The sequence below is a fragment of the Panthera leo genome, chromosome B1 (genome assembly GCF_018350215.1).
Source record: "Panthera leo isolate Ple1 chromosome B1, P.leo_Ple1_pat1.1, whole genome shotgun sequence".
NCBI lineage: Eukaryota > Metazoa > Chordata > Mammalia > Carnivora > Felidae > Panthera > Panthera leo.
Window position 1 is genome coordinate 151,847,405 of NC_056682.1, and position 27,016 is coordinate 151,874,420.

At 33.8% G+C, this 27,016-nt stretch overlaps 1 protein-coding gene across 2 annotated transcripts in view; it reads left to right on the forward strand.

Moving 5' to 3' along the window:
* Positions 1-27,016, forward strand: part of EPHA5 (EPH receptor A5) — a 345,686-nt gene that overhangs the window by 248,924 nt on the left and 69,746 nt on the right. For both annotated transcript variants that reach the window (XM_042936273.1, XM_042936274.1), the window contains exons 6-8: positions 3,449-3,573; positions 11,172-11,331; positions 18,848-18,953. In XM_042936273.1, coding sequence (XP_042792207.1) covers positions 3,449-3,573; positions 11,172-11,331; positions 18,848-18,953 — 391 coding nt within the window. The remainder of the gene's footprint in view (positions 1-3,448; positions 3,574-11,171; positions 11,332-18,847; positions 18,954-27,016) is intronic.

Below are 27,016 nucleotides of genomic sequence, written 5' to 3' on the forward strand. Positions count from 1 at the left end.
TTTCAAGTGCAAAAGATAGTCAATATTTTTATACATTATGAAATGATCACCACAATAGGTCAAGTTACCATCTGTCACTGTACAAACTCATTACAATATTATTGATTATATTGCATCCCCCTGACTTATTTATTTTATAACTGTAAGTTGATACCTTTTAGTCCCCTTCACCTATTTCACCCATTTCCCTGTCTCTCAGCTCTTTAACAACTGCTAGTTTATTCTCTGTATCATTTAGCCTGTTTCTGTTTTCTGTTTTATTTTTTTAATTCCACATATAAGTGAAATCATATTTGTCTTTCTCTGTCAGACTTATTTCATTTAGTATACTACGCTTTAGGTCTATCCACATTGTCACAAATGACAAGCTTTCATTTTCCTATGGCTAATATTCCATGTGTGTATACACATATACACACATGCACACGCACAAACATACACATACATATATACCAGGCATATACCATATGTATCACATAAGTAAATATATATATACATACATATATATCTTTATAGTGTATAACACATATAGTATAACATATAACATATTTTATAACTTTTCATCTAATGATGGACACTTAGGCTGCTTCTTTATCTTAGTTATTGTCAATAATGCTGCAATGAACATAAAGATCTTTTCAAATTAGTGTTTTCACCCTTTTTTGGATAAATACCCAGAAGAGGAATTGCTAGACATTATGGTAGTTCTATTCTTTAATTTTTTGAGGAATCCCCATGTTGTTTTCTTTTTATTTCTTTTTAATTTTTTTTTAACGTTTCTTTATTTTTGAGACAAAGAGGCAGAGCATGAGTGGGAGAGGGGCAGAGAGAGAGGGAGACACAGAACTTGAAGGAGGCTCCAGGCTCTGAGCTTTTAGCACAGATCATGACCTGAGCCGAAGTCAGGTGCTTAACCGACTGAACCATCCAGGTACCCCACCATATTGTTTTCATAACAGCTGTACCAGTTTATCTACCAACAGTACATGAGAGTTCCCTTTTCTCATCTCTTTGCCAACACTTGTTATTTCTTGTCCTTTTGATAATAGCTATTCTGACAGGTATGAAGTGGTATCTCATTGTGGTTTTGATGTGCATTTTTATGATGATTAGTGATGTTGAACATCTTCTAATGTGCTTGTTGGCTATCTGTGTGTCTTCTTTGGAAATGAGTTTCTTCAAGTCTCCTCTCCACTTTTGTTTTAATCGGGTTATGTTTTGCTGTTGTTGCTGTTGTTGTTGTTGTTGTTGAGTTGTATGAGTTCTTTATATATTTTGCATATAACCCCTCATCAGATATATCATTTGCAAGTAACTTCTCTTATTCAGTAGGTTGACTTTTCATTTTGTTGACAGTTGCCTTCACTGTGCAAAGGTTTTATAGTTTGATGTAGGTCCATTATTTTTAAGTTTACTTATTTATTTTGAGAGACAGGGGTGGGGAGAAGGGGCAGAGACAGGGAAACAGAATCTCAATCATGCTCTCCACTATCAGTGCAGAGGTGGATGCAGAGCTCGAACCCATTTACCATGAGATCATGACCTGAGCTGAGATCAAGAGTCGGACTCTTAACTGAGACACCCAGGGCCTCAAAATCCCATTATTTTTTTTAAAGTTTGTTTTTTGGGGTGCCTGGGTGGCTCACTCAGTTTAGCCTCCGACTTCAGCTCACGTCATGATCTCACAGTTCATGAGTTTGAGCCCTGTGTAGGGCTCTGTGCTGACAGCTCACAGCCTGGAGCCTGCTTCGGATTCTGTGTCTCCCTCTCTCCCTGCCCCTCCCCTTACTTTGCTCTCTATCTCTCTTTCTCAAAAATAAATAAACATTTTTAAAAATTTAAAAATTTTGCTTTTATGCTTTTGCCTGAGGAGGTAAAAATATCTAAAAAAAATCACTAAGAATAATGTCTGTGTTTTTCTAGGAGTTTTATAGTTTCAAATCTTATATTCATGTCTTTAATGGATTTTTAGTTAATTTTTGTGTATGGCGCAAGATAATAGTCCAGTTTCATCCTTTCACTTGGTTTATTGAAAAGACTATCCGTTCCCATTGTATGTTCTTTCTTCACGTGTCATAAATTAATTGGCCATGTATGTGTATATTCATATCTGGACTTTCTGTTCTGTTCCATAGATTTATATTTCTGTTTTTGTTCCAGTATCATACCATTTTGATTACTGTATCTTTGTAGTGTAGTTTGAAATCAAGAAGTACGATACACCCAGTTTTGTTATTGCTTTGGCTATTTGGTGTGTTTTGTGATTCTGTATGCATTTTAGGATTATTTGTTATAATTCTATGAAAAATGTCATTCATGTTTTGATAAGGATTGCACTGAATCTGTAGATTGCTATAGGTGGTGTGGAAATTTTAACAAAATTAATTCCTCCAGTCCATGAGTGCAGCATATCGTTCCATTTATTTGTGTTGTCCTCAATTTCTTTCTTCAGTGTCTTATACAGACCTTTCACCTCTTTGATTAATTTTATTCTTTAGTATTTTATCTTTTTTAATGTAACTATAGCTGTGATCTCTTAATTTCTCTTTCTGGTAGTTCATTATTAGTGTATAGGAACACAATAGATTTCTGTGTGTTCATTTTATATCCTGGAACTTGATTAAATTAATTTTAGTTTTGATAGCATTTTTGGTAGAGTCTTTAGCTTTTTCTATATATAGTAAGTATCATGTCATCTGCAAATAATGACACATTTACTTATTTTCCAATTTGGATGTCTTTTATTTCCTTTTCTTGCCTAATTGCTGGGGCTATAACTTCTAATATTGCATTTAATAAACGTTGTAGGAATAGGCATCATTTTCTTGCTCCTTACTTTAGAGGAAAATCTTTCAGATCAGATTTTTTTCTGCTATTGTTTTCAAGAAATATTACAAGTTTAATAACATGTTTGAAGGCAAACCTCACTATATTTAAGATATGATTTTATCAAGGATTATAGGACCCATATCATTATAAAATTATAAAAGAATCTTAATATTGTGAAAATATGGTAATATAGATAATCATGTGTACTAGCTTAATGGGATATATTATACAGAGTCAATACATTTTAGAAACCTGGAGGATATATAAGGTCATCAAAAACATCTTTATTCCATAAGAAGAGTAATATAGTTCATTTATGTTTCTAAACTTCAAAGAAAAAAATGTAGATGTAGGATTCTATATGACTATAGTTTTAAAAAAATTCTCAAGATACTTGATTTATATTTGTAACACACTTTACAATCTATAAATATTTTTATTACATAGAGAAAGTAAAATTGTTTTCAGGTTAAAAGAAAATTTAATTGTTTATTCAGTTTTTTGCTAAATTGTTAGTGTATAATTATATTATATACTAAGAATGCCATTATAAATTATACCACCTTGTAATTTCAGGACTCTGTTAATCATGCAATTCTTTATTTATACTATTTTGCAGCCCCCTCTCCAGTCACCAATGTGAAAAAGGGGAAGATTGCAAAAAACAGTATCTCTTTGTCTTGGCAAGAGCCAGATCGTCCCAATGGAATCATCCTGGAGTATGAAATTAAATATTTTGAGAAGGTGAGACTAATAGAATAAAGAATGTCATTTCTTCTTCTCCTTCTCCTTTCCTCCTTCTCCTCCTCATTCTCTTCACCCTCCCTCTCCCCTCCTTCTTCCCCTTCCCTTCCTCTCCTTCTCCTTCTCCTCCTTCTTTGTTTCACTTTAACAACTGCAATTATCCAATTTTTAGAAATGTATGTTGCAATTTTGTGTGTAAATCAATGACATGATTATGGAGGCTAGACGTGTATAGGGAGCATTCTATTTGTATTCCATTAATGCCAAATAGTTTATGATGCACACTACTGCCATAGAGTCTAATCAGCTTAACTAGGTTTCACAGTATTAAAAAATGAAGTCATGGGACATTTTGAGGTGTTGCACTTAAGTTCTTGACCTTCACCAGTGACTGCCATGTACGACAGGGAAAAACACATATGGTTATGGCCATTAACACTGCATAAAACCTATGCTCTTGAGGAGATATGGGTAGATAAGATATGAATATAAAATATAATTTTAAAATCCATATCAAAAATCTAATACTGTATTGTAAACTTTATTTTAAAATTTGAGGGCACAAAATCAGAATTGTATGCCTCACATTCTCTACATTTTCTCAATTTCTCTTTTCCTTAGGCCCACTCTTGCATGTTTTGACATAATAGTTGTGAGATCTAAAGGCAATAGTTATCCCTCTTCCTCTTTCCTGAATTCACAACCAAGTGAGCTATTGATAAAGAAATAGTACAGATGGAATATAAAGGTGATATAGCTTGGATATGTAGTCACCAGGGGTCTTCCTACATTTCCCACCCCCATTTTACTTTGATTTTTTAATGAGTCTGGATCTGAATAGCAAACATTCCTTAAAACAACCTAGCTTCTAGTAGAGGAGATATAGAAGTGTGCTCAAACCAGACTATCACTGATGGGTAGGAAACTCTGACTGAGAGTATGTATCCTATGTAAGTAGGAGTAGAAAAGATTAGAAACATATGCAGAGAAGCAGATCCCAAAAGAAAAAGAAAGGACTCAGCCACACCTGCTCAATTTGCTTTCCTTAACCTCATGGAGCCATTACTCCTTCTCTTAGAGGGATAGTGAAGAGGGTAGGAAGAAGTTAAAAACTTACTTTGCAATGCCACAGAAATTGTCCAGGCTAGGACATCGGAAAAGAGAGAGGGAATAAGTGGTTTTCCTAGCAATAATGCAAAAATATCAGAAAAAGTACTTATATCCTATTAATGAAAGTTACTTAAAAATTCAACATTCTGTGTACATGTGTAGAAGGAAGAGTATAGGTAAATACATTGAAATATGTTAAATTAATGCCTAGCATTATACAGATTTTTTTTAAAAAAATGTAATGTTTTTTATTTTGGAGAGAGAGACAGAGTGTGAGTGGGGGAGGGGCAGAGAGAGAGGGGGACACAGAATCTGAAGCAGGCTCCAGGCTCTGAGCTGTCAGCACAGAGCCCAATGCCAGGCTGGAACCCACGAACCATGAGATCATGACCTGAACCAAAGCCAGAGGCCCAACCCACTGAGCCACCCAGGTGCCCCATCGAGATTTTTTTTTAATTGCTTATTTCACTCGCTGATTTAACAATTACCAAAAGATAATGACAGAGGGTAAAAACAGTAGTGGGGGACAAAGGGGCTGTCTACACATCCTTTCTAGGTTTTGAATGCCTATAAAATGTTCTTATATTGATTTTCTAAATAGGTGAATAAACTGTTAATTACTACTTTTGAAGTAGTCATCCTTCTAGGAATGACTTGCTGGTAGCATTACAAATGACTGTTTGATCATTAGAGACCATAAATGAAGATACTTCTATTTCATAAAAACATATCCTCAAATACCCGTGAGACAAAATTATGTTGGGATAGGGGCACCTGGCTGGCTCAGCTGATGGAACATGTGACTTTTGATCTTGACTTTGTGAGCTCAAGCCCCACAGTGGGTGGAGAGATTATTAAAAATAAAATTTTAAAAAATATTGTGTTGGGATCTCATTTATACTATTTGTTATAAAAAATAATACGGTAAATCAAGGAAAATGTGGTTACATTAATAATCCTCATTGATTCTTATTTTTCTGGGAGTAGTAGTCCAAATTGCATTGTAAATTCTAGAGGTCTACAATTTAAATGCATGATGTATCCAAAAATAATTTGTTAAATTAAGATTTACATTCCTTATTTACTTTTTTTTTTTGTAAATTTTAATATGGTATACTAACACAAAGCTGAATATATAGACTGAATATTTTGTAAATATTTTAAGTTTCTAAATATTTATTGTCAATGAACTTTATTTTTTAAAAAGTTGAAATGCATAATGGCATTTAAAAATAAATATGCCCCAGGGGTGTTGGCTGGCTCAGCCAGTGGAGCATGCCATCCTTTATCTTGGGGTCATGAGTTCAAGCCCCACATTGGGCATAGAGCCTTCTTTAAAAAAAACTAGATAAATAAAAGGGAGTATTAAAAAAATCAGAGAAAAATAGCAGTTCACCAAAACTCTTTATTTGAATATACATCTTAGATGAAATAAAGTTCAACAGCAAGAGGACTAAACTTTGACAGGGAGTTATTTTTCTTTATAGTTTTTCTTCCCCTGAAGCAACTAGTTGGACCAAGGTTTGATTTTCTTTATTGTTTCTAATGATATTATCCTATTTTACCCCCTTATGAGTAATCTTTCATTGTTTTCACTATTACTCCTCAGCATATACATAAGTTTCATATATGTAATACTCAATAAATGCAAGGATTTGTCTTTTTTTTTCTGTAAGCTACTGCTTCCATTAAAAAAAAAAGTTTCTCAACCAAGTGGTGGGGGAGTCTTTCTCTTAATATTCCTTCTAATGAATTTTCTACACGTGGCATTATTTTCTTGAAAGTTCAATTTTTTTAAATATACTTATTTCATGAAAACTTAGTTCTGTGTTTAATATTTTATATTTAATGCTGTATTAATACATCCTATTATCTGCATAACTCAATGTAAGAAAAAATAATTTGGGAAAAATATTTCTGTACGTAGTTTCAGTAAATGAATAGAAAGTTGCCAACTTACATCCGTTAAAAGCAGTGAAACCTTTATATAATATGTTATTTGGGGGAAGTCATTAACTTCTTTTGGTCAGTGTTTTCCTTTTTACAGTGAAAATCTTAATTCCCAGAAATTTTTGCCAAGCAAAATTATTGAGCATACTAATAAAATACATGAAAGGTTTTTTTTTTAACACTTTCAGAAGGAAAAAAAAAGGATAATGAGTTTTTATAGCATGGATTGAGGTGGGGGTGCTTATAGGTTTCCAGAGCTCATTTTGAACCTTCAGAATGACACCACCGTTTTATTGGATGGCTCTTGTCCAGACACAGGTGGCAGAGCTTTCCAGGGCTCATGCATTTGCCAGCTGGCATTTCTGCCTGCGATTGCCCTGCTCTAATAGAGGTCATTGGGCCTCTCTGCTCCTGCATGGTGATGGGCCCATTGCCATCTCTTAATTAAAGGCAGAGGCAAAGGGAAGCTGCCCCTTGGCAGGGTGTTTGCCAGCTGGCTCCTTCTGCCCAGGCCCTCCCCTCGCTGCATGTGAACAGTGTTTGCTAAGCAGCTGGGGAATGTAGCTCATTTGCTCAGCAGGAGTATGAAGGCAGCAAAAGCCATTGCCCTGACCAGGATTTGGCAGCCTGATGGTCGTGGGTGTTGAAGATGTGTATATAGAGTTTGTGATATGAAGGAAATTATAGTACAGCAATGACTAAAAGGAGTGGGACAGAAGCAAATTTTGGAAGCTACTTAGGTAATTCAAAATGTGCATTTTTGGTTTTCAATCCCTTAGATACATGCTTTGGTGAGTACCTCTGATTATATAGCATTTGACTACCCCAGAGAGACAAAGTACAACTAGAACTCAGATAAGGAACCACTGAGATACACATAATGTTAATATATAAATCAGAATGTTGTGTCATTTTGTGCAATTGATATTAGATCACGCATTATTTCAAGGAGCAGCATGCCAGTTTCCTTGTAATGGGAATTTCCCCCCTGTTTGGCCAAAGTATCAACTTATAATAATTTTACAAAACATATCAATTCTGAATTCAGTAGTTAGGAGTTTAATTTTTTTTATGTTTATTTTTGAGAGAGAGAAACAAAGACAGAGTGTGAGTGGGGGAGGGCACAGAGAGAGGGAGGCAGAATCTGAAGCAGACTCCAGGCTCTGAGCTGTCAGCACATAGCCTGACATGGGGCTCAAACTCACGAACTGCAAGATCATGTCCCGACCCAAAGTCAGACGCTTAACTGAATGAGCCACCCAAGCATCCCTCAATTATTAGGAATTTACAAGAAGCTTTTAAATTTTTTTTCTCTTTTTATTAAATTTGCCATCATGCTACAGACTCAAGTCAAATTTACCTAGAAACTGTTATGTTACGGAGATTGAGCTTGGTGTTATGTACATCATCTCTATTTCCATCTCTATGTGCTCACACTGTGCTTGATAAATAATTCTTCCCATTTTAAAGAAGAAAAAATTGAAGTTGAGTTGTGTATCCATATTTACACTCTTCATTAGACAACAGCATGACTTGAATTCTAACACTGATATTCCTTGTTCATTTATAAAAAAAAAACCTTCTCCATTTCTATAATAAATGTTAACTTTTTTTAAGTTTATTTATTTATTTTGAGAGAGAGAGAGAGAGAGAAAGCACACACAAGCAGGGGAGGGGCAGAGAGAGGGAGAGAGAGAATCCCAAGCAGGAGTCTCAGTGTCAGCATGGAGCCCAGTGCAGGTCTCAAACTCACCAACCATGAGCTTGTGACCTGAGCCAAAATCAAGAGTTGGAAACTTAACTGACTGAGCCACCCACGCACCCCAATAAATGTCAATATTTTATGTAAAAATCATAATTATAACAAATATATCAGAAACTTTGGTTTTGTCTAGATTTTTACACCAGCTTATCTTTAAACAAAATGCAAGTTAACATTTCTCACTGAAATTCTCACTAATTTTATTGAATATAATTCTTGCATATTCAGTCACAAGCTTGAGCAGCCAGAGAGCATGAGTAAGTACAATAGTTTCTAGTAATAGTTTAGCTCTTTTAAAAGGAACACATCAAGAAATTGTGTGCTTTTTTTACTGTTTTTTTCCTAGTGTAGAGAAGGGATAATAGAGTATATAGGAGAAAGTCAGTGAATGGGAATAAAGAAAATGACTGACATTACTAGGTAAAATTTTATAGGCTTTAATGACCCTAGTTTAAATTCTTTGTAAGACTCTAATAATATTTCCTATACCATAAAGATTCGGCAGTTAAATTGAATATGTGAACTGAAAAAATTTAAAAAAAATAATTGTTCACATAGAATGAATCAGAAAGCCTATTTGCATTAGAAATTAGAATATCCCAGGCCCCTGGGTGGCTCAGTCAGTTAAGCATCTAACTTGGGCTCAGGTCGTGATCACAGGGTTCGTGGGTTCAAGCCCTACATCAGGTTCTGTGCTGACAGCTCGGTGTCTGGAGCTTGTTTCAGATTCTGTGTCTCCCTCTCTCCCTGCCCCTCCCCCACTCGCACTCTGTCTCCCTCTCTCAAAAATAAACATTCCTCTCTCCCTGCCCCTCCCCCACTCACACTCTGTCTCCCTCTCTCAAAAATAAACATTAAAAAAAAAAATTAGAACATTTCTATTTAGATGGAAATTGGGATACATTTAACCCTAAGATAATTCTATATGTTTGACTATATTAAATGAGGAATGGTAAACCTGCTTTAAAACAAATAAATGCTAATAGGTTGTATAGTTTAGATTTTACTGGTGGTACATGTTCTGTAGAACATGACTGCCAGTGGACTTTGATGTGTCCAATTAGAAAAAATTTCAAATAATAATGGCAATGAAAACATAGCTTTATAGCTTATTAAATGTTTTCATGTGCATTACTTACTTATTCTTATAGTATCTCTATGAGAATATCCAGGCATCAGTTTCTACCCCAATCCTAAGGAAACTGAAGATAAAAGTAAACATGGACTTGTGTTATTTTAGCACGTGATTTCAGTGTACACACTAAAGTCACAACATGGCATGCTGCTATCGATTGTAAATTTCAAGGGAAGTTGAAGTTACATGCAACATGAAAGCATGGTTTGCATTTATTTTGCATTTTAATAGTGTTATTAAGATTAACTAATAACCATATTCCCTATTAGAGGGCTTGAGAAAGAATTGTTATATTCTTGTTTTCAATTCTTTTCTCATTTCAGAAAAAAATCCTTTACATCTTATTCCCATTATATTTTAAAAAATAATCAATACATGTTTTTAATTATAAAATAAAATTCTCTGAAATATCTTGAAAATGATGGTTTATAGTCATCAATCAAGATACTGTAAATAGAGACAGTTCCCACAAACAGAGGGAAAAAAAACTCTGACCATTATCTCTCATGAATTCATTCTTTAATATCCATCAGAAATGTATTAAGTGTAGAAACACCATCAGCCAAAAACATCGTTAGCCAAGAATTCACACAGAAAAATAGAAGGGACAAGAAAGTTCAAAACAGGGACTTTGTGTGTTTAGATCTTTGTAGGTCTAAGATTTTCTACTCAGTGTGGTAATCTCAGAGATAAATTACGGACAGTTAGTCTAGATTTTGGTAGCAGTCAAAATAGGAACAGTTTCCTATTTGTTTTCGTTTCTAAAAGTATCTTTAAAGTGATTTTGTTTTCACTGCATCTCCATTCACTACTCATCCAGCTCAAACACATAAACGTGAAAAAATAGAAAGTGTTTAAAAATTTTTTAAAAAAAGTTTGTTTGCAGTTTTTCTTTAGTAATCCATTTGGACTTAATGAATTGAAATTAAATTTCTCCAGTCAAGTACTCATTCCTTCTCCCGAGCCCTAAATATAATTAGAAATGAAACTCACCAAAGATATAAAGCATAAGACTTACCTGGTGATATATGAAACATTGTCACCTTACTCCATGAACAGGCAACATGTTAGATGTGCTCCAATAAAATATTTATAAGAAACATAAGCATATGAATACCAGTACTAAAATAGAGTCTGTAAAATAATTTATCTCCTGCAGGGGTGCCTGGGTGGCTCAGTGGGTTAAGTGACTGACTCTTGGTTTTGGCTCAGGTCATGATCTCATGATTCGTGAGTTTGAGCCCCATATCGGTGTTCGTGATAACAGCATGGACCTTGCTTGGGATTCTCTCTCTCCCCCTCCCCTTCACGCTCTCTCTTTCAAAAAAAACACATGTTAAAAAATTTTATCTCCTGAAAATCATGTTTAAAAGTTTACAAATTTATTTCTGCCAAAGACAAGTATGGTGGATGAGTGGAGAACATGTTACCCACCAATTCTGAGTTCTAGAAAACACTTTTAGATATCATGTAGATAGCACACCTAGGATGTATAGTTTTTTTTTTTTCTAAAAGATTGCATGTGTACTAATAGCAAGTCTATTAGTTTCTGATTTATTTTCTGATTTATGATTCTAAGTTTTGTTGTCATTGGTAATTCACGTGTTGACTTTTTTATTGTATGTACATGTGTAATCCAAGGACCAAGAAACCAGCTATACAATTATCAAATCTAAAGAGACAACTGTAACTGCAGAGGGCTTGAAGCCAGCTTCAGTATACGTCTTCCAAATTCGAGCACGCACAGCAGCAGGCTATGGTGTCTTCAGTCGAAGATTTGAGTTTGAAACCATCCCAGTGTGTAAGTCATTTTAATTACTGTCAACTCATGTCTCTGTAATGGTTACCAGAAAAGAGTCAGTGGATCAATACTCTCTCCGGGCATTCTGTCAGTCTCCTGGTCCTCTCTCTCCCAGGCATGACCCCTTCAGGTAGGAAGCATCTGTCATGCTATTATGGTAGGTTAGTAGGTTAACACATCGGTCCTTACTCCTCATCACATTTAGTCTACTGGGAGATGAAACATCAGGAGATCCTTAAGAAATGTTTAAACCTTGCTTTTAAAGACTTTCCTTCCACGGCTGCCATACTTTATTGAATTATTGCCATTTATTTTTACTTGTTTTATTGAACAATTCTACCAGGCTTAGTCTTTCTATGAAAATTCTACAGGGAGCATTTGTTAGTATTAAGTTTGGCAAGAAAATAGTGCTCTCAGCAACCAATCTGATTGTTTTAAAAAATCAACATCTCTGGCAGCATCTCTGAGTGAAGGATCTAGAAATGTTTCTGGAAAACACTTCTTGCACCATTTTTTTTCAAATAAAATAGCATAAAACGTTTTTCTCTTTAATGTCAAACAAAATATTGATTACTTGTCCTAGAGCATGCATTAAAAGTAAGATTAGAAGAAGACAATAAAAGTTTTGTTATGAAGAAAATAACACTAGGAGTAGTGTGAAATGTCAAATATGTGGGTGTATGTATTTTCATTTGGTAGGTCACAGTTAAGAATATTGGCTTTAGTGAGTCACCATTACTAAGTGAAAACTATCTTATCATTCAGGTAACTGAAAATCATTATCTTGAACATACACTTTAAAAAGACTTTTCCTTTTTTTATGAATATAATTTATGGTCAAATTGGCTTACATACAACACCCAGTGCTCATCCCAACAAGTGCCCTCCTCAATGCCCATCACCCATTTTCCCCTCTCCCCCACCCCGCATCCACCCTCAGTTTGTTCTCTGTATTTAAGAGTCTCTGTGGTTTGCCTCCCTCCCTCTCTGTTTGTAACTATTTTTTCTCCTTCCCTTCCCCTATGGTCTTCTGTTAAGTTTCTCAAGATCCACATATGAATGAAAACATATCTGTCCTCTGACTGACTTATTTCACTCAGCATAATACCATCCAGTTCCATCCATGTTGCTGCAAATGGCATGATTTCATTCGTTTTTATTGTAAAAAGACTTTTCTAATTGGATACTTAATTCATAATAATGATGCATGATGTTATTCATTGATTAGTTTTTAAAATTTATAATATTTAATTTATATTATACATAGGTCATAAAATTTTTATGATGGGCTTTTCTTTTTCATGTATATTATCACATATGTCATTAATATAGTCCTAAAACCAAATGCAAACATAAACACAGGAATGCAAAAATCTTTATTTTAGAAAGACTATTTAAAATGAGGATTTGGGTGGAAAATCTTAAACTATTCTTTCTCAAGCTTTAGTTTCTATCTTATAACTGCATAGTATCCATTCTATTTTAATTTTGTTATGCATACAAATAAATCTTTAAAATTGGCCCCATATATCATTCCTTTTCCCAACAGCAATGTTAAAACACACCAGCAAATAAACCTAGCATGAATGAAACTATCCAGCCAATCAAGTTAGCTCTTTTATCTGGTTTCTTTTAACATAAATTCTCTTGAAACTTTGAGACTATCACTGAACCTTCCTTAACTCCCACTCACCAAGATTTACCCACACTCTCATGCTTCTTTTATGATTTTTTCTCCAATTCATTACTTCCTTTTATCCATTTCTTACCTACTTGATTCAAATCTGTATAACCAAATTGCTGAAATAAAGTTATTCTCTGTTTTAAATTATATTTTTATTAAGATAAGTGTAGTTTCACATGAAGTTGTAGGGAATAATACAGAGTGAACTCTTGTACAATTTTTTCAGTTTCTCCCAATGGTAACATTTTGCATAACTATAGCATAAGATCACAATCAGGATATTGACATTGATGCAATCCACCAATCTTACTCAACTTTCCTTGTACCCTTTTTTATGTGTGTATGATGTAGGCGTGTGTGTGTGTGTGTGTGTGTGTGTGCATTAAGTTCGATACAATTTGGTCAGTTGTGTAGGTTTGTATATCTACCATCATAGTCAAGATACTTCACAGTGCCAACACCATAAAGTTCCTTCGGGTTGACCTATTATAACTATACCAACTGCCTTTGGGAGCAGCTCCTGTCCCATAACTAATCACTGACAACCACTAATTTCTAAACATTCATTTCTAAAATTTTGACATTTCAGAAATGTTCCATAAATGGAATCATACAGTATGCAACCTTTTAGTTTAGAATTGACTTTTTTCACTCAGTATAATTTCCTAGAGATTCATGCAAGTTGCTTGCTTCTTTTTTGGTGTTGTTGAGTAGTATTCTATGGTATGTGTGGGCCACAATTTGTTTAACAATTCACCTATTGAAGGACATCTGGGCTGGTACCAATCTTTGCTAGTACCAGTAAGGTGCTGTGAATATTCATTGACATGTTTTTACATCAACCTAAGTTTTCATTTACCTGGGATAAATACCCAAGAGTACAATTGCTATATCATATGGCAATTTTATGTTTAATTTTGAATTTTGTGGGAAACTGCCAAACGAGTTTCCAGGGTGGCTGTACTATTTTACAGTCCTACCAGCAATGCACCCATGTATGAGTGATCAGTTTCTCCACATCCTCATCAGCATTTGCTGTTATCACTGTATTTTTCTTTTAGGCATTTTGGACAGGTGGCTGGTGATATCTCATTATGGTTTTAATTTGAAATCCCTGTTGGCTAATGATGTTCACCATCTTTTCATGTGTGTATTTCCCACCCAGGTTGTTCTAAATTTCCCCATTAATTCGTATGTGCTCATATTGCATATCAAAAATTATGGCTTTGATCAAATTATCTTAATCAAGAAAATGAATAGATAGTTACAGCTGTGGAAGAAAGACCCCAAATTTTCAGCTGGGCCTTCAAAAACCCTCATAATATGGCTTTAACAAATCTTTTCAGATTCATGATTAACTATCTAAATATATAGCTAAAATGTGGAGAATATCTACACAATATGGAGTATGAGAAACAAAATGAGATAAGCAACATGACTTCTCAGTATATACTAGCTTAAAGTTCCCCAGGATAATGTAAGTATATAGTTATTGAAAAATAAACATTATTTACTAAAAAATATTAGTGTCTATAATTAATATTATTTTAATAGTAGTGTGTTACATTGCCCCAAATTTGCTTTTAAGCATTCCCAAAACATTCCTTAACTATTCTTCCAAAAATACATCACGGATTAAAAAAATAGGAAATGTGAGTGACTAGAAATTTGTTATCTTTAAAGATTAAAAAACTTAATGATATATTAAAGTAATAATCATGGATCATACTGTGCTTATAATTTTTTTTCCTCTGGTGCTAAAGAATGAAAATGTATGAAGACATTGACATTACCTTATCAATTCTATATATTTTCAAGTTAGTTGATATATTGGGGATATAATTGATGCTGTCAGGGCAAACAATGAACAAATAGCATAAAATCTTGATGAATTATTTTTTATTAGAAATAGCTCACAAAATAATTAATACATTTGAAATAATAAAATAATTAAAGCCCATCAAGGAACTTAGGAAAAGCTGCACATTTTTTCTTAAAGTTTATTTTTTTTTGACAGAGAGAGAGCGAGCATGAGCTAGGGAGGGGCAGAGAGAGAGAGGGAGACACAGAATCCAAAGCAGGCTCCAGGCCCTGAGGCATCAGCACAGAGTCTGACACAGGGCTTGAACCCATGAACCATGAGATCATGACCTGGGCCGAAGTCAGATGCTCAACTGACTGAGCCACCCAGGCACCCCAAAGCTGCACATTTTTTAAAAAATGAAAATGTATTATTGAAATTCTTCCTCATAGACCCTTGATTTAATTATCTATTATACAAAACTATCTGATTTAAGTGAACGGTAGAGGAAAAAATGTAAATGTGAATGTTTGTGATTTGGCATTATTAACAAAATATTTTCATAAAATGTATTAATCATTTGAAATTTTTAGTATGCCATTAAAAATATTTTATTGCAAGCTAATATCCCATACCTAGGTGCATATTTTAATATATTGTTAGATTAGATCTTGTCAATTGTTAAAAATGAAGCATTTGACAGTACTAAGCACGAGTATTTTTTTTCTCAAAATTAATAGTTTGGTTAGCCAGAAATTGCCCTGTTTTTATCCCTACCTCTGATTGATCATGCCCCCTTTCTCCAAAATAGTATCTCAGAGTTCCCAAAATGGCCCATTGAGACCAGAAAGATTTGTTAGAATTTGTTTAAAAGGGCTTTTGAAGTCTAGATGGAGAATTTGGGAATTTTTTTATAGGTAGTAGGCATTTATTAAATTTTTGATCAGAGAAACATGATCAAAGTGATATTTTTGGATATTTATGTGAACACATAGAAGGCAAAGGAAACATTTATAAAACCAGTGAACAATAGTCCAGTAGATTTGAATCAAATAGGTGAGTGTTGGACAAAAAAATATAGTTTGTGGGAAAAAACAGAAGAAACACAAAAATGTTTGGTAATTAATGGCCAAGTAGGAGTTAAGAAAAATTCAGTGATAGTTAAAAGAAACCAGAAGAAAAGAGATCAAATTAGTCTGGTTTGTGGTTTGATTTATGGTGTTTATTTATTGATGTGTTTTTGTTAATGTCCTTGGGGTGGATGTGGTATAAAAATGCTATTTGTATATGAAAATGAATCCAAATAAAAGGAAAGTAGTTTTTGTTTTTGTTTTTTTAATAGGGTCATGCTTTGAAGTGAAGTAAAGTAAGAGTTGTAAATATAAATTTGGGACTCATGAGCTTAGAGTTAACTGATGTCATAAAGCATAAAAGTACCCATAAAAGGTAGAGAGAAAAGGAAGCAGGAAGGGAGAAAGACAGAAAAAGATTAAAGAGTAAGGAGAGAAGTGTGGAGGATCAGGAGCATTCATCAGGAATTTTTCATGCAGAAGATGTAGGGAGAGAATGTGGAGCCAACAGAACTGACAAAGTAGAGCTTCAGTGTGGGGAGAAAAGGGGAAAAACGCCTCATCTGATGTTCTACAAACCAAGATGAAGCAGAGCCTCAAGGTTGAAGTTTATGTTCAACAAAGGCAAATACCTTATGATGCATGGTAAAGTAAATGGAAGAGCACTCATTGTGTTTAGCAAGAATGTCATGCATAGAACTCAAAGGCAGAAGAAGATAAGTTGCAGAGGGAATTTAATAATGTTGGTTATCAGATAATAATAAATAATACATAAATAAAAATAACAATACTGCTCTAGATAACAATCAAGGTGTTAAATAAGAAAGAATAATTCAATAAAGCAGAAGATAACAATGTGTAAAAATAATATCTACTAATTATTTAAGGCTGTCAATAGTAGAAGCACTGTGCTAAATATTATCTCTAAATGGAATTATAATGATCCAGGAAAATTATTCCTGTTTGGAGATTAATGAAATGAGCCTTGATAAAGTTAAATACTTTGCTTTGGCCTATATCCCTAGTAAATGTTGGACCTGTTTTCAAATTTAAGTTGAACCAACATCAGTAAGTTTAGGTATAAGGATTTGTTTCCACTAAGAAGAATTATCTGTTCAGGCTTGGAGGTAGCAGACAAGTAGCCTATAATTGACTCCTGGATAAAAGATCTCCTGGAGGGAGACCTTTGAAGGAGCCAGGTCTTGGAAGAGATAGGAAGGATTCTAACATTGGAGTTAGGTGAAGCAAAGGAAACTACATAACCATCCAGTTTTATTTAACCATAGAGTTCAGACTTGATTGCTCTTTAATCTATACAGTTTAACATTATTGAAACATGAGAAATCATAATAGATTAGTGTTTTGAGAAAATAAGGAAGACTCATTATGATGATTTTATTAGGAAATTAAGAAGAAAGAATAAAAAATATTGGAAGAGCAGTTAGAGCCTAATAAAAATAACATTGATTGTGTGTGGACCATGTCTGCATGATTTTTTCTAGAAACATTGCCTCTTGCCAAAAAGAAAATTAAAGAACCGAGAAAAGCAATGCTATAAGTAATCTGAGTTTAGAGACTAATAAAGCAAACCTTGGGGAAGGTTACTAGTGATAGTGGAGTAGATTTGCCCTACGCATTTATACTGCTCAGCAGTTTTAAATTCCCTACCACAGATCTCAATATCAGAGAATAAAGGAGAAAATCAAGATAAAGAACCATTGAACTGCAACTATTATTACCCAAGAAAAGGGAGGGTAAGAACATAGATTTAGAATGTCAATAAGAGTCTTTCTTGTACATGAACAAGCTACTAGTGATATTGGGTCTGAAGACAGGTCTAAAAGATCAAATTGTAGATCAAATGCAAGAAGTGGTCAGAGAGTAAGTCAATTTTGGTTTGAAAGAATCAAGGGAGAGGTGACAAGAATAGAAAGGGAAGTGTTTGGATGTCCAAAACTATTGATGGGGCCAATAGCTGGTAAAGGGTTCTAACAGGGAAATTATAGTTGTTATTACTCTTGACGACTTAAAATTTGTTAAGAGGGTAACTAATGCCACTCTGAATTAATCAAAGTGATGATATTGTTAAACAATAGCATGGTAGGTATCTTATTGAGGGTTTCTTGAGAACATTAGTAAAATTAATTTTGCTCTGTAGCGTTCTTATTCTAACACAGTGCAGATATCAGCATGAAAGAAATATCCCCATACTTATTTAGGTACAACTATCTTAACAGGTCCGTATTCCTTTTATTATGGTAATTGTACAGTTAAAATATATAATATTTCATCTAAATCCATGTATTTAAAAAGTATGATGTAAATGAATTTAATCTTACTGTAGACTTCTCAAAGTTCTAAGTGTATGTCTTGATATTTTTCAAAACGTAGTCCTATATATAAAGTATACTCACGGATGATATTCTGCTAGAAATTATGATTTTCAAAATTATATTCAGAATATGATATTAACTTCACTGAAGCCATAACCGCAATATTTTGGACTTCAACATATGTCTATGGGAAAAAAACCCTGTCTGAGGTGTCAAGACTTTTCTCCTAGAAACAGCCACATGCAAACTCTAAAATGTCAAATCTCGGATACTTAGCACCTCCTTTTAGAGTAAGGGGTTTGGTATCAAGGACTAAGTTTCATTTTATCTTGCAAACCTAAGATCCCTAGATAAATACTATGCAAACAATTACATTCATTTTTTATGATGACAAGGAAATAATCAGTGACTTAGTGATTCTTTCAAATTTCCATTTGGAGAGTAAATATTTTCTCCTAAAGATGTCTTTTCAATTACACACCATTGAGCAGAGATATTAGGGGGAAATCTCGGCCAAGTGTGGGTGAATTGTTTAAACCATGCATCGATTACCGACTATTAAGCAGCTCTTATTTGAATGCATATGATCTCTTTAACCGCGGGCTCCGTTTTCTGTGTCTTCTATCAGCAGTTGCAGCCTCCAGCGATCAAAGCCAGATTCCTATAATTGCTGTGTCTGTGACAGTGGGAGTCATTTTGTTGGCAGTGGTTATCGGCTTCCTCCTCAGTGGAAGGTAAGAGAGGAAGCTGTGATTTTGAACTTTTGCAGCTGATCTCTTCTTTACCTTGATCTGACCATTTGGCTGTTAAGCACATCCCAAAACAAATCAGGCAAGCAAATATGTCAGTAGATAACCACAATATAAGAGATATTTTTAAGCATTGCCTTGTCCATATGAGGGCTAACATTTAAGCACACAATTTCTCCTTTTCAGGTATGCTATCTTCACAAGATAATTAATAACTTGGTATTATTGATTCTATCTTTAACCATATTTTTTCTGATACAGTTTTTTAAATCTGATTCATTTTGTCTCAAAAATATTTATAGTCATTTCAGTTTTAGTGTTAGGGAAGACCTATGCCTGTGCCTGGTAGATACATAAGAATAATACTAATAATTCTACTTAGCCAGGATTCTTTCCTAACAGGGTGATGGATATGAAGCAGACACTCTGGAAAACAGAGAAATAAACAACCCTTTTTAATGACTGCTTTTATTTTCAGCTTCTGGATGATTTCAGCCCGACTACATCAATCATAGAGTGTACGGATTTGCAGTGAATTGCACTGAATATTGTATCAATAGATACATTAACATGTGTGTTGCACATCTACTTTTTTTATTGTGAACAAAAACAAGAGATAGAGACCCAAGAAGAACTTCTGTAGAAAGTATTTCCTGACACTGAGCTGAGCATAATCAACCTTCAAAAAGATTTTTAAAATAACAATAAGTAAATGAATCAAGGCATGAGCGCACTGTATCCCTACCACAAACATGTTTCTATTTTTCACTAGGCCACTGTCAGAAGGGACATTCAGTAATTAGTGCCATCCATTTGAAAATGTGTTGGTGGTAGACTATTGCAGATAACTTGATGAGAGTCTTCATGGAAATATTTAGACTTGCACAAATATGTGAAATTGTTATGTAAGGTCCAAAAAAAAAAAGGTCAGGAAATCAATATTCATATTAATTTTGTTACTGTTCTACTTACTTACTTTTGATGCTTCAGCACATATTCAACTCATAAATATACAGAATTGGGCACTTTTCAATATACTGCATATTATATTCTGAAAAGATTTATAACTATAGCCTTAAATTACAGTAATTTATTTTCATAAAACATTGTTGAATATATTCCTTTGAACATCCTTTCTTTTTGTATATGAAAATTCCTTTTCTTCTAGTTCCTGTTTATTTAAGAATGTTCAAAATTTTCTTAAGAATGTGTATAGAAATCATCACTTATGTTTAATGCGAGAATAGCAGTGATGCACTTTTAGAATTTCTAGGTAGGAAGCAGTTTGTGTTCTTTTGAGGACAGCTAGCCTATTGGACCAGAAAGCTGGCTGGCTGGTACCCCACTGTTCGTTCTTCTCTGAAGTCACCTGGGGAGAATGCTCTGATGATGTCCCTGCTTCCTGGGAGATAAAAATGTTGTCATGAAAACTTGCTCAGATTTTGGTCAAATAAGTTAATTGTCTGGTAACTGTTAAGGAACCTTCCACGTGATATGAGTCTTTTCTACCTCAAAAGGATAGATAACTATGATACAATTGCAGAGCTGGTTTGTAATATCATTTCTTTACTTCTGACTGAGGTATGAGTTGGCTTCTTCATTTCCAATAAATCCGGAAGTGTTAGTTATAGTTAGGGACGTGGGGATTATAAGAAGATGTATTTGTTATGTCCACACTTAGAGGAAGTGAATAAAACAGAAGGAAAGATCAAGATCTAGAATCCAATAAGTCTGTATGTTTGAGGGTTTATTAAAGGACAAATCAAATATATATAGAATATATCTTATTGTATACTTAGCCACAGTATATTTATTTAACCTAAGTATTGTTAATGTGAATTTACTGATGACATTCAGCTATGGATTCTTGCTTACTTGTATGTGAATCAGCCACTGTTCTCAAAAATTTTTCTTCCCCAACACACACACACACACACACACACACACACACACACACACGTATACATATATACATATGTATACAGATACATATGTATCTGTAGCATTAGATGAAGTGTTTGAGAGAAGATTTAATTTACCCATTACTTGATAACTGAAGGATAACAATGCTCTAGTGTCCATGTGCACACACACGCACCACATAAATTCCATATGTACTTGGGTTTGCTGCATGAGAATAATTAAATTTTAGTGTAATTTCTCAGTTGTACTAGAATCACAGCTACACCCAAGATACAAAGCTTAATTTTTAACAGAACTAAATCTGTGACTTGCTAAGATAATTTTTTGTATACATTGTCTTGTGGAAGTACATTACTTTTTAAAAATAGCAATACCTTATGAATTTGTGCATCATGTATTCATATTAAATTTTTCTTAATGGTACTTACTATACAGGGACTAGGAATTTCCAACTTAAGGGAAAACAAATTTTATCCCCCAAACTCTGAGATTTATATTTTTTTTACCAGCAATTTTTTTGCATGAAATTTTCATTACTTCATTTTTTGGAGTGGATATTCTTGAATTTAAGGGGGCATTTGTCTTATGATAAAAACATATCTGGCCATTTGTATTTTTCATGTATAAGTTATTTTATGTTGTTTTACATAAGTATACTTATTCAAAAGCTAAATTAAATGATTCTTAAAGGTCTTTGCCTATCTCATTTAAGACAATGAGCTTCATAATTTTTGTCTGGACTAAGAAAACCATATCCATCTCATAGTACCCAGTGTCCTGAATTAACTCAATAAAGATTTGTCAAATAAAGGAAAACATAAATGAAGAAATGTGGCCAAAACCTAATAATATGTGGGAAATTATTTATGAATACTGACAAATTATTGAAAAAAAAACTGTTCTAGGAATGGTCTGAAGACATTGAATTATATATGTTTCTCCCTCCTGTCTTTGCCAAAATATGACTGATAAACATCCACAAAAATATAATGACTTTATCCTCTCACTCTGAACTTTTTTTTGTCACTTTTAACCTCTTGACTATATTAAAAACCAGATATTTGCTCCTAGGTAAAATGTCTTTTAATTGCAAATAATTTGACTCCTCAGTGGTGATAAAGATGAATTAATTTTTATATATAGAAAAAATATTAATATCACTTGAATGTAATATATATTGGAAATTTATGTCGTTTGGACCCTGGAGAAAGTACGTCTTGAAGACACATATTCACTGGTGATTTGTATTTCTATTCAGACCAGATCAAAAAAAATGAAGATTATAACATATTGAATACTATGGGACTAATCTACTTCAAAGAAAAAATTATCTTTTTTATTCTAAAATAAATTGAAAGATAAAACATAAATCAAATATAGAGACTTTCTAATCTTTTTAGGCTAAAATTGATTACACCGAAACCTCTTGGAGTCTTTCTACTTAGATAGAGTTTAAAATAATATAGGCAAATATCCATCTTGAAGGAAAAAGTTCCATTTAAAAAAACAGAAGAATTATAACACCTTAGGATTCTATCAATCTTAGAATTTGTGTGATCTTCCTGTTTAAAGGTGCTAAATATTCCACAGAGCATTTTCTGCAGGGTTTAGATTCTCGTTTTTACTTTCTTCACCATTAATTTTAAATGGATTTTTTATTGCAGTACAAAACAATTGACATGTCCTTAGCAAACTATGAGCTAATTACCCTAGAATGGATATAAATTAAGCCTCCTGATATGCACAGCATGTTGTAATTGTTTTTTAATCTTTCTCTTTTATCAGTAATGACAATGCACATTGATAACTTTCTTATTATATACTAAGTTTATTGAGTTTTTCCCCTTATATATACTACTTTATAGATATAAATTATTTAATGAACAAACTTTTCATCACTGATTGTCATCTCCACACTTCCAGTTACATGTTTGAGAAAGTCTTTTACAGTGTCCTTCTTCTATTTTCCTTTCCTTTAAAGATGATCTTGATTATATTAAGTTACTTTTTTTCCAACGTCTCCATTTCAAGCTTGAGGCCTAATTCTTGATTACTGGATACTTCTTAACCTGATATAAAGCTTAAATTAACAGGACCTACTGGTACTGAACATATAAAGGAAAACATCTTTCAGTGTAGAAAAACTATTTCTTCTTTGAACCTTGGTCAACATAGACAACCTGGTTTTAAACAGTATATTTTAATACTTTGTTTCTGATCCCTTATTTATTACACACTCATGAATTTATTTTTTAAGAAAATTGTAGAGATTTGATTTTTATTTCAATCAATGCCACATGTATGCTCAGGAGTCAAAGATACAAACATTATATACATGCACTCCCACACATTTCCACTTATTTTTGCATGTAAGTACAAAGAAGTTAAATCTGTTTACCAATTTTAGAAATGGAAAACAAAATAAAAAACCTATGGGGCAGAAGAAAAGGTAGAAGAATTTCCTCAAGCTGCTTAACCTTGGGTGTGATTTTAAGATTACTAATGTATGACTTTAATACTATGATGCTCCTGAGATTATAAATCGAGTCTGAGTCACGGCTTATTGTAAAAATGATTATTTTCTCAGCAAGAGATCTCCCCTTGTTTGTCCTGTTCGTGTTCAAATCCTGTAGCTCCATGTATGACCACTAACTCTTATTTCTCTCTTTGTTTATTAAACAATTGGAACTCAATTGACTTGAAATGTCTCATAGTTTTCTGAGGCAAAAATTCTTCAGTGGATAGTGTACTTGAAGGCTAACCTATCAAAATTAAGATACTGAGACCATGTTAGAAATTTCAAGGAAAAAAAAAACTAGTAGATTTAGGTAAGATGTTGCTTCAGGGTTTTTTGGTTTTTTTGTTTTTTTTTTTTTTTTTACTTAAAAATACTATTCAAATTTAGCCTTTTGTAAATTGGTTCAAATCTCTTAATGTATAACACGTTGTAAATGACATATTATTCATATATTACAAACATTTATTGAACATCTGTTGCACATCAAACACCAAGATAAGTCCAGGCATGTGAAATAAGAAGATAATGTTCTTTTCTCAAAGTGTTTCCACTTTAATTTCGTGGTCAGATCAATGGACAGAATTTCATAAACAGAATTACAACAGCTATGGATAAAAAAGAGGGTTTAAATTAGAATCCTCCTAAATGGTAACTTTTTTTTCTTTCTACCACAATGGTGATCTGATTCATTAACTAAAAAAAAAAAAAAAAATGAGTTCTTATTACATGCCTGTCACATTTCTTATGTTAGGAAAAACAATGGTTAGGAAAAACAGTGGTTTTGATGGTAAAATCCACTGGACTTAGAAACTTTCCTTCAAACTTATTTGGAGTCAAAATAAAAAAAAAAATATGCAGGCATTGTGAGTGTAATTTAATTCAGACAAGTGCCAGAGCTCTGCCTACTTTTGATATCAAAGCGTAATAGCTTCCTAAGTGAGTGATTTTTAAAGGGCATGAAGTATTATAAAACCTTCAGAGAAGCCTCTTTGCCTAATGGAATAACACAGTAATAATGTTGGTAATAATAAGTACAATAAGGTCTAGCATGAATTACATACTACCTACTAGGCATTGTTCCAAGGGTTGTACGTGTAATATTTCACACAACTATGTCTCAGTATTAGTTCTATCTTCAATTTATGCTTGATAAAATTATCTTCTTTCCGTTTCTTGACCATTGTAAAAATGGTGCAGGCTTGAGGCTTTTGCACTGGCTCTTCCTGTGGCCTAGAGCTCCCTTGCCCCAGAGAAGCACGTGGCTTCCTCCAGCTTTCAAGTCTTTACAAAATCCCATCCTCTCAATCGAGCTAACTAAAATCATAGCCCATGATTCCTTCTGCTGCATATCAGATCTCTCTTACCTTGATTTGACTCTTCATGACACTTAATTGCCATTATATTACTAAAAGTATATTTCTTGTGTTAATTTTTTGTCTAAAGATCCAAGATGGCAGAGATCCTTATCCATGGGTTATTTTTTTCCTTCTGAGAAAATGTCTAGAATATAAATTACTATATACAGTTAGTTAGTGGGGGCCTGGGGCTTGAATGCAGCTCTGACTTTAGGACTTAGTTCTTCATTAGACAGCTTCCCCCATGACTTGTAAAGCTTTAAACTGTATGATCTTAGTGAAACTCTGAATTCTTGTATACAAAGTCACTGATTCTCTATTGCCAAAAATAATGGTATTAATTAACATTTAAAACCTTTCCACACTGATCAGCAATATATAATTCTATTTATTTATTTACTTACTTATTTACTTACTTATTTATCTCGAGAGATAGAGAGAGACAGACAGAGCAGGGGAGGGGCAGAGAGAGAGGGAGAGAGAGAATCCCAAGTAGGTTCCACCCTGTCAGCACAGAGACCAACCTGGGACTTGAACTCACATACCATGAGATCATGACCTGAGCCTAAATCAAGAGTAGGAAGCTTAACTGAATGAGCCACCCAAGTGCCCCTAAACTGGCCAGTAATATAAATAAAACACCTTTTAGAAATTAATGCCAGTGATTTCTTGACACTAAGGTAAATAAATAATATATTGGATTTTAATGAATTATTCACCAGTCCTTCACTGGAAAATTGTACAGATAAGTTATTTATTCTAGAATCAACACATTAAATATCACCAACTTTATGACCATTCCTCATTTTGTGAAAACTGATTAATTTTGCCTCTGTGTTTCCTCAAAACTGTTTTTTTTTTCCCAACTGAAGTACTTTTAGTTCATCATTCTATATATGTCTCCTCTGATAGATATGTGCTCATCATGAATAAACAGATTATAGTGTAGATTCTCAGTGAATGCCCAGTGATCTCATTATTGGAGGAATGAAGCTGGAGTTCAGGATTCCTGAAAATACCTTCCAGCATTACCACTATGTTTTTTTTTTTTTGACCTAGACTCCTTTGGTTGCATATGACAGAAGCCAAATTCAAAGTGACTTATTCTAAAAGAGAATTATAGATCATATAGGTGAAACGTTCCAGAGATGTATAAAAAAAAAAAAAAATCCAAAGTACAGACACTTATTGATCTAGGTACTAAGATAGTGTCTGCTATGCAATATGGAGGCACATGATTGAAGAGTGCTGTGGCACAAATGTGATATTTAAAGCCACTCATCAAAATGAGATTATTTGGATGGAGCCCATCAACACTGACACTGAGAGTGAAAGAGAAAGATCTGGTGAAAGAGACTGAGGAGTGGCCCTTGAGATGGCAGGAGACCAGACAGTTATTGGATCACTGAAGAAGGAATGGTCGCTGTATTGACCCCAGCTCTGACTTTAGAGTTCTTGCCTTTCACTCTCAGAGCCCATATGGTACAGGTTCTGACAGGAACCCAAAACCCAGCTCCACAGACTTAAGTCAATTGATAACACTTGAGACCTTAACTAGGAAGAGGATGGAGAGGTTACACTGTATGGCCCAGCACGGTAGGAGCTCACACCTGAATCTGCAGACAGGGCCAGTCTCATACACAGCATAAGAACTGAAAATGTGGAAAGAGGCTCTCGCTCCGTGCCTTTTTCTTATGCTGCATTTCATCTCTCAGTATTTAAACCTTACCCACATGTCAAGATCTACATTCAGCATCGTTTTCTATCACAAAATCTTCCTTAATTCTCTTAGCCAAAGCCTTTTTCCTTCCAATGAAGTCTCAGAACAATATATCAGTAGTTATCATGAAATTTAACACTTTCAACTGCAAATTATAGTATATTGAGTAAACATCTTTCTTCTTCAGTAAGTGAAAGATAAAAGATAAAGATTTCTGTGTCTCTCCACATAACCTACCTCATAAATTATTGAATTAAGGATAAACCGTACATCAGTCTCCATTTGAAGTGCTTTGTCTCGTTTTTTCCTATTAATGTTGATAGTTTGGAAAATAATTAGCAACACTGATAAGAGTGTAATAGAATACCTAACACATAAATGTGCTTTCTTCCTGATTACTGAAATTTTTGTGCTATCACAAAATAAATGCAGTGATTTCAAAGAAGTATTACATAGGAAGAAGAAGTCTTCACTAGCTTATATTATTCATTCGACATCTGGGCATCCAGATGCCAGAATGATGATACACCTG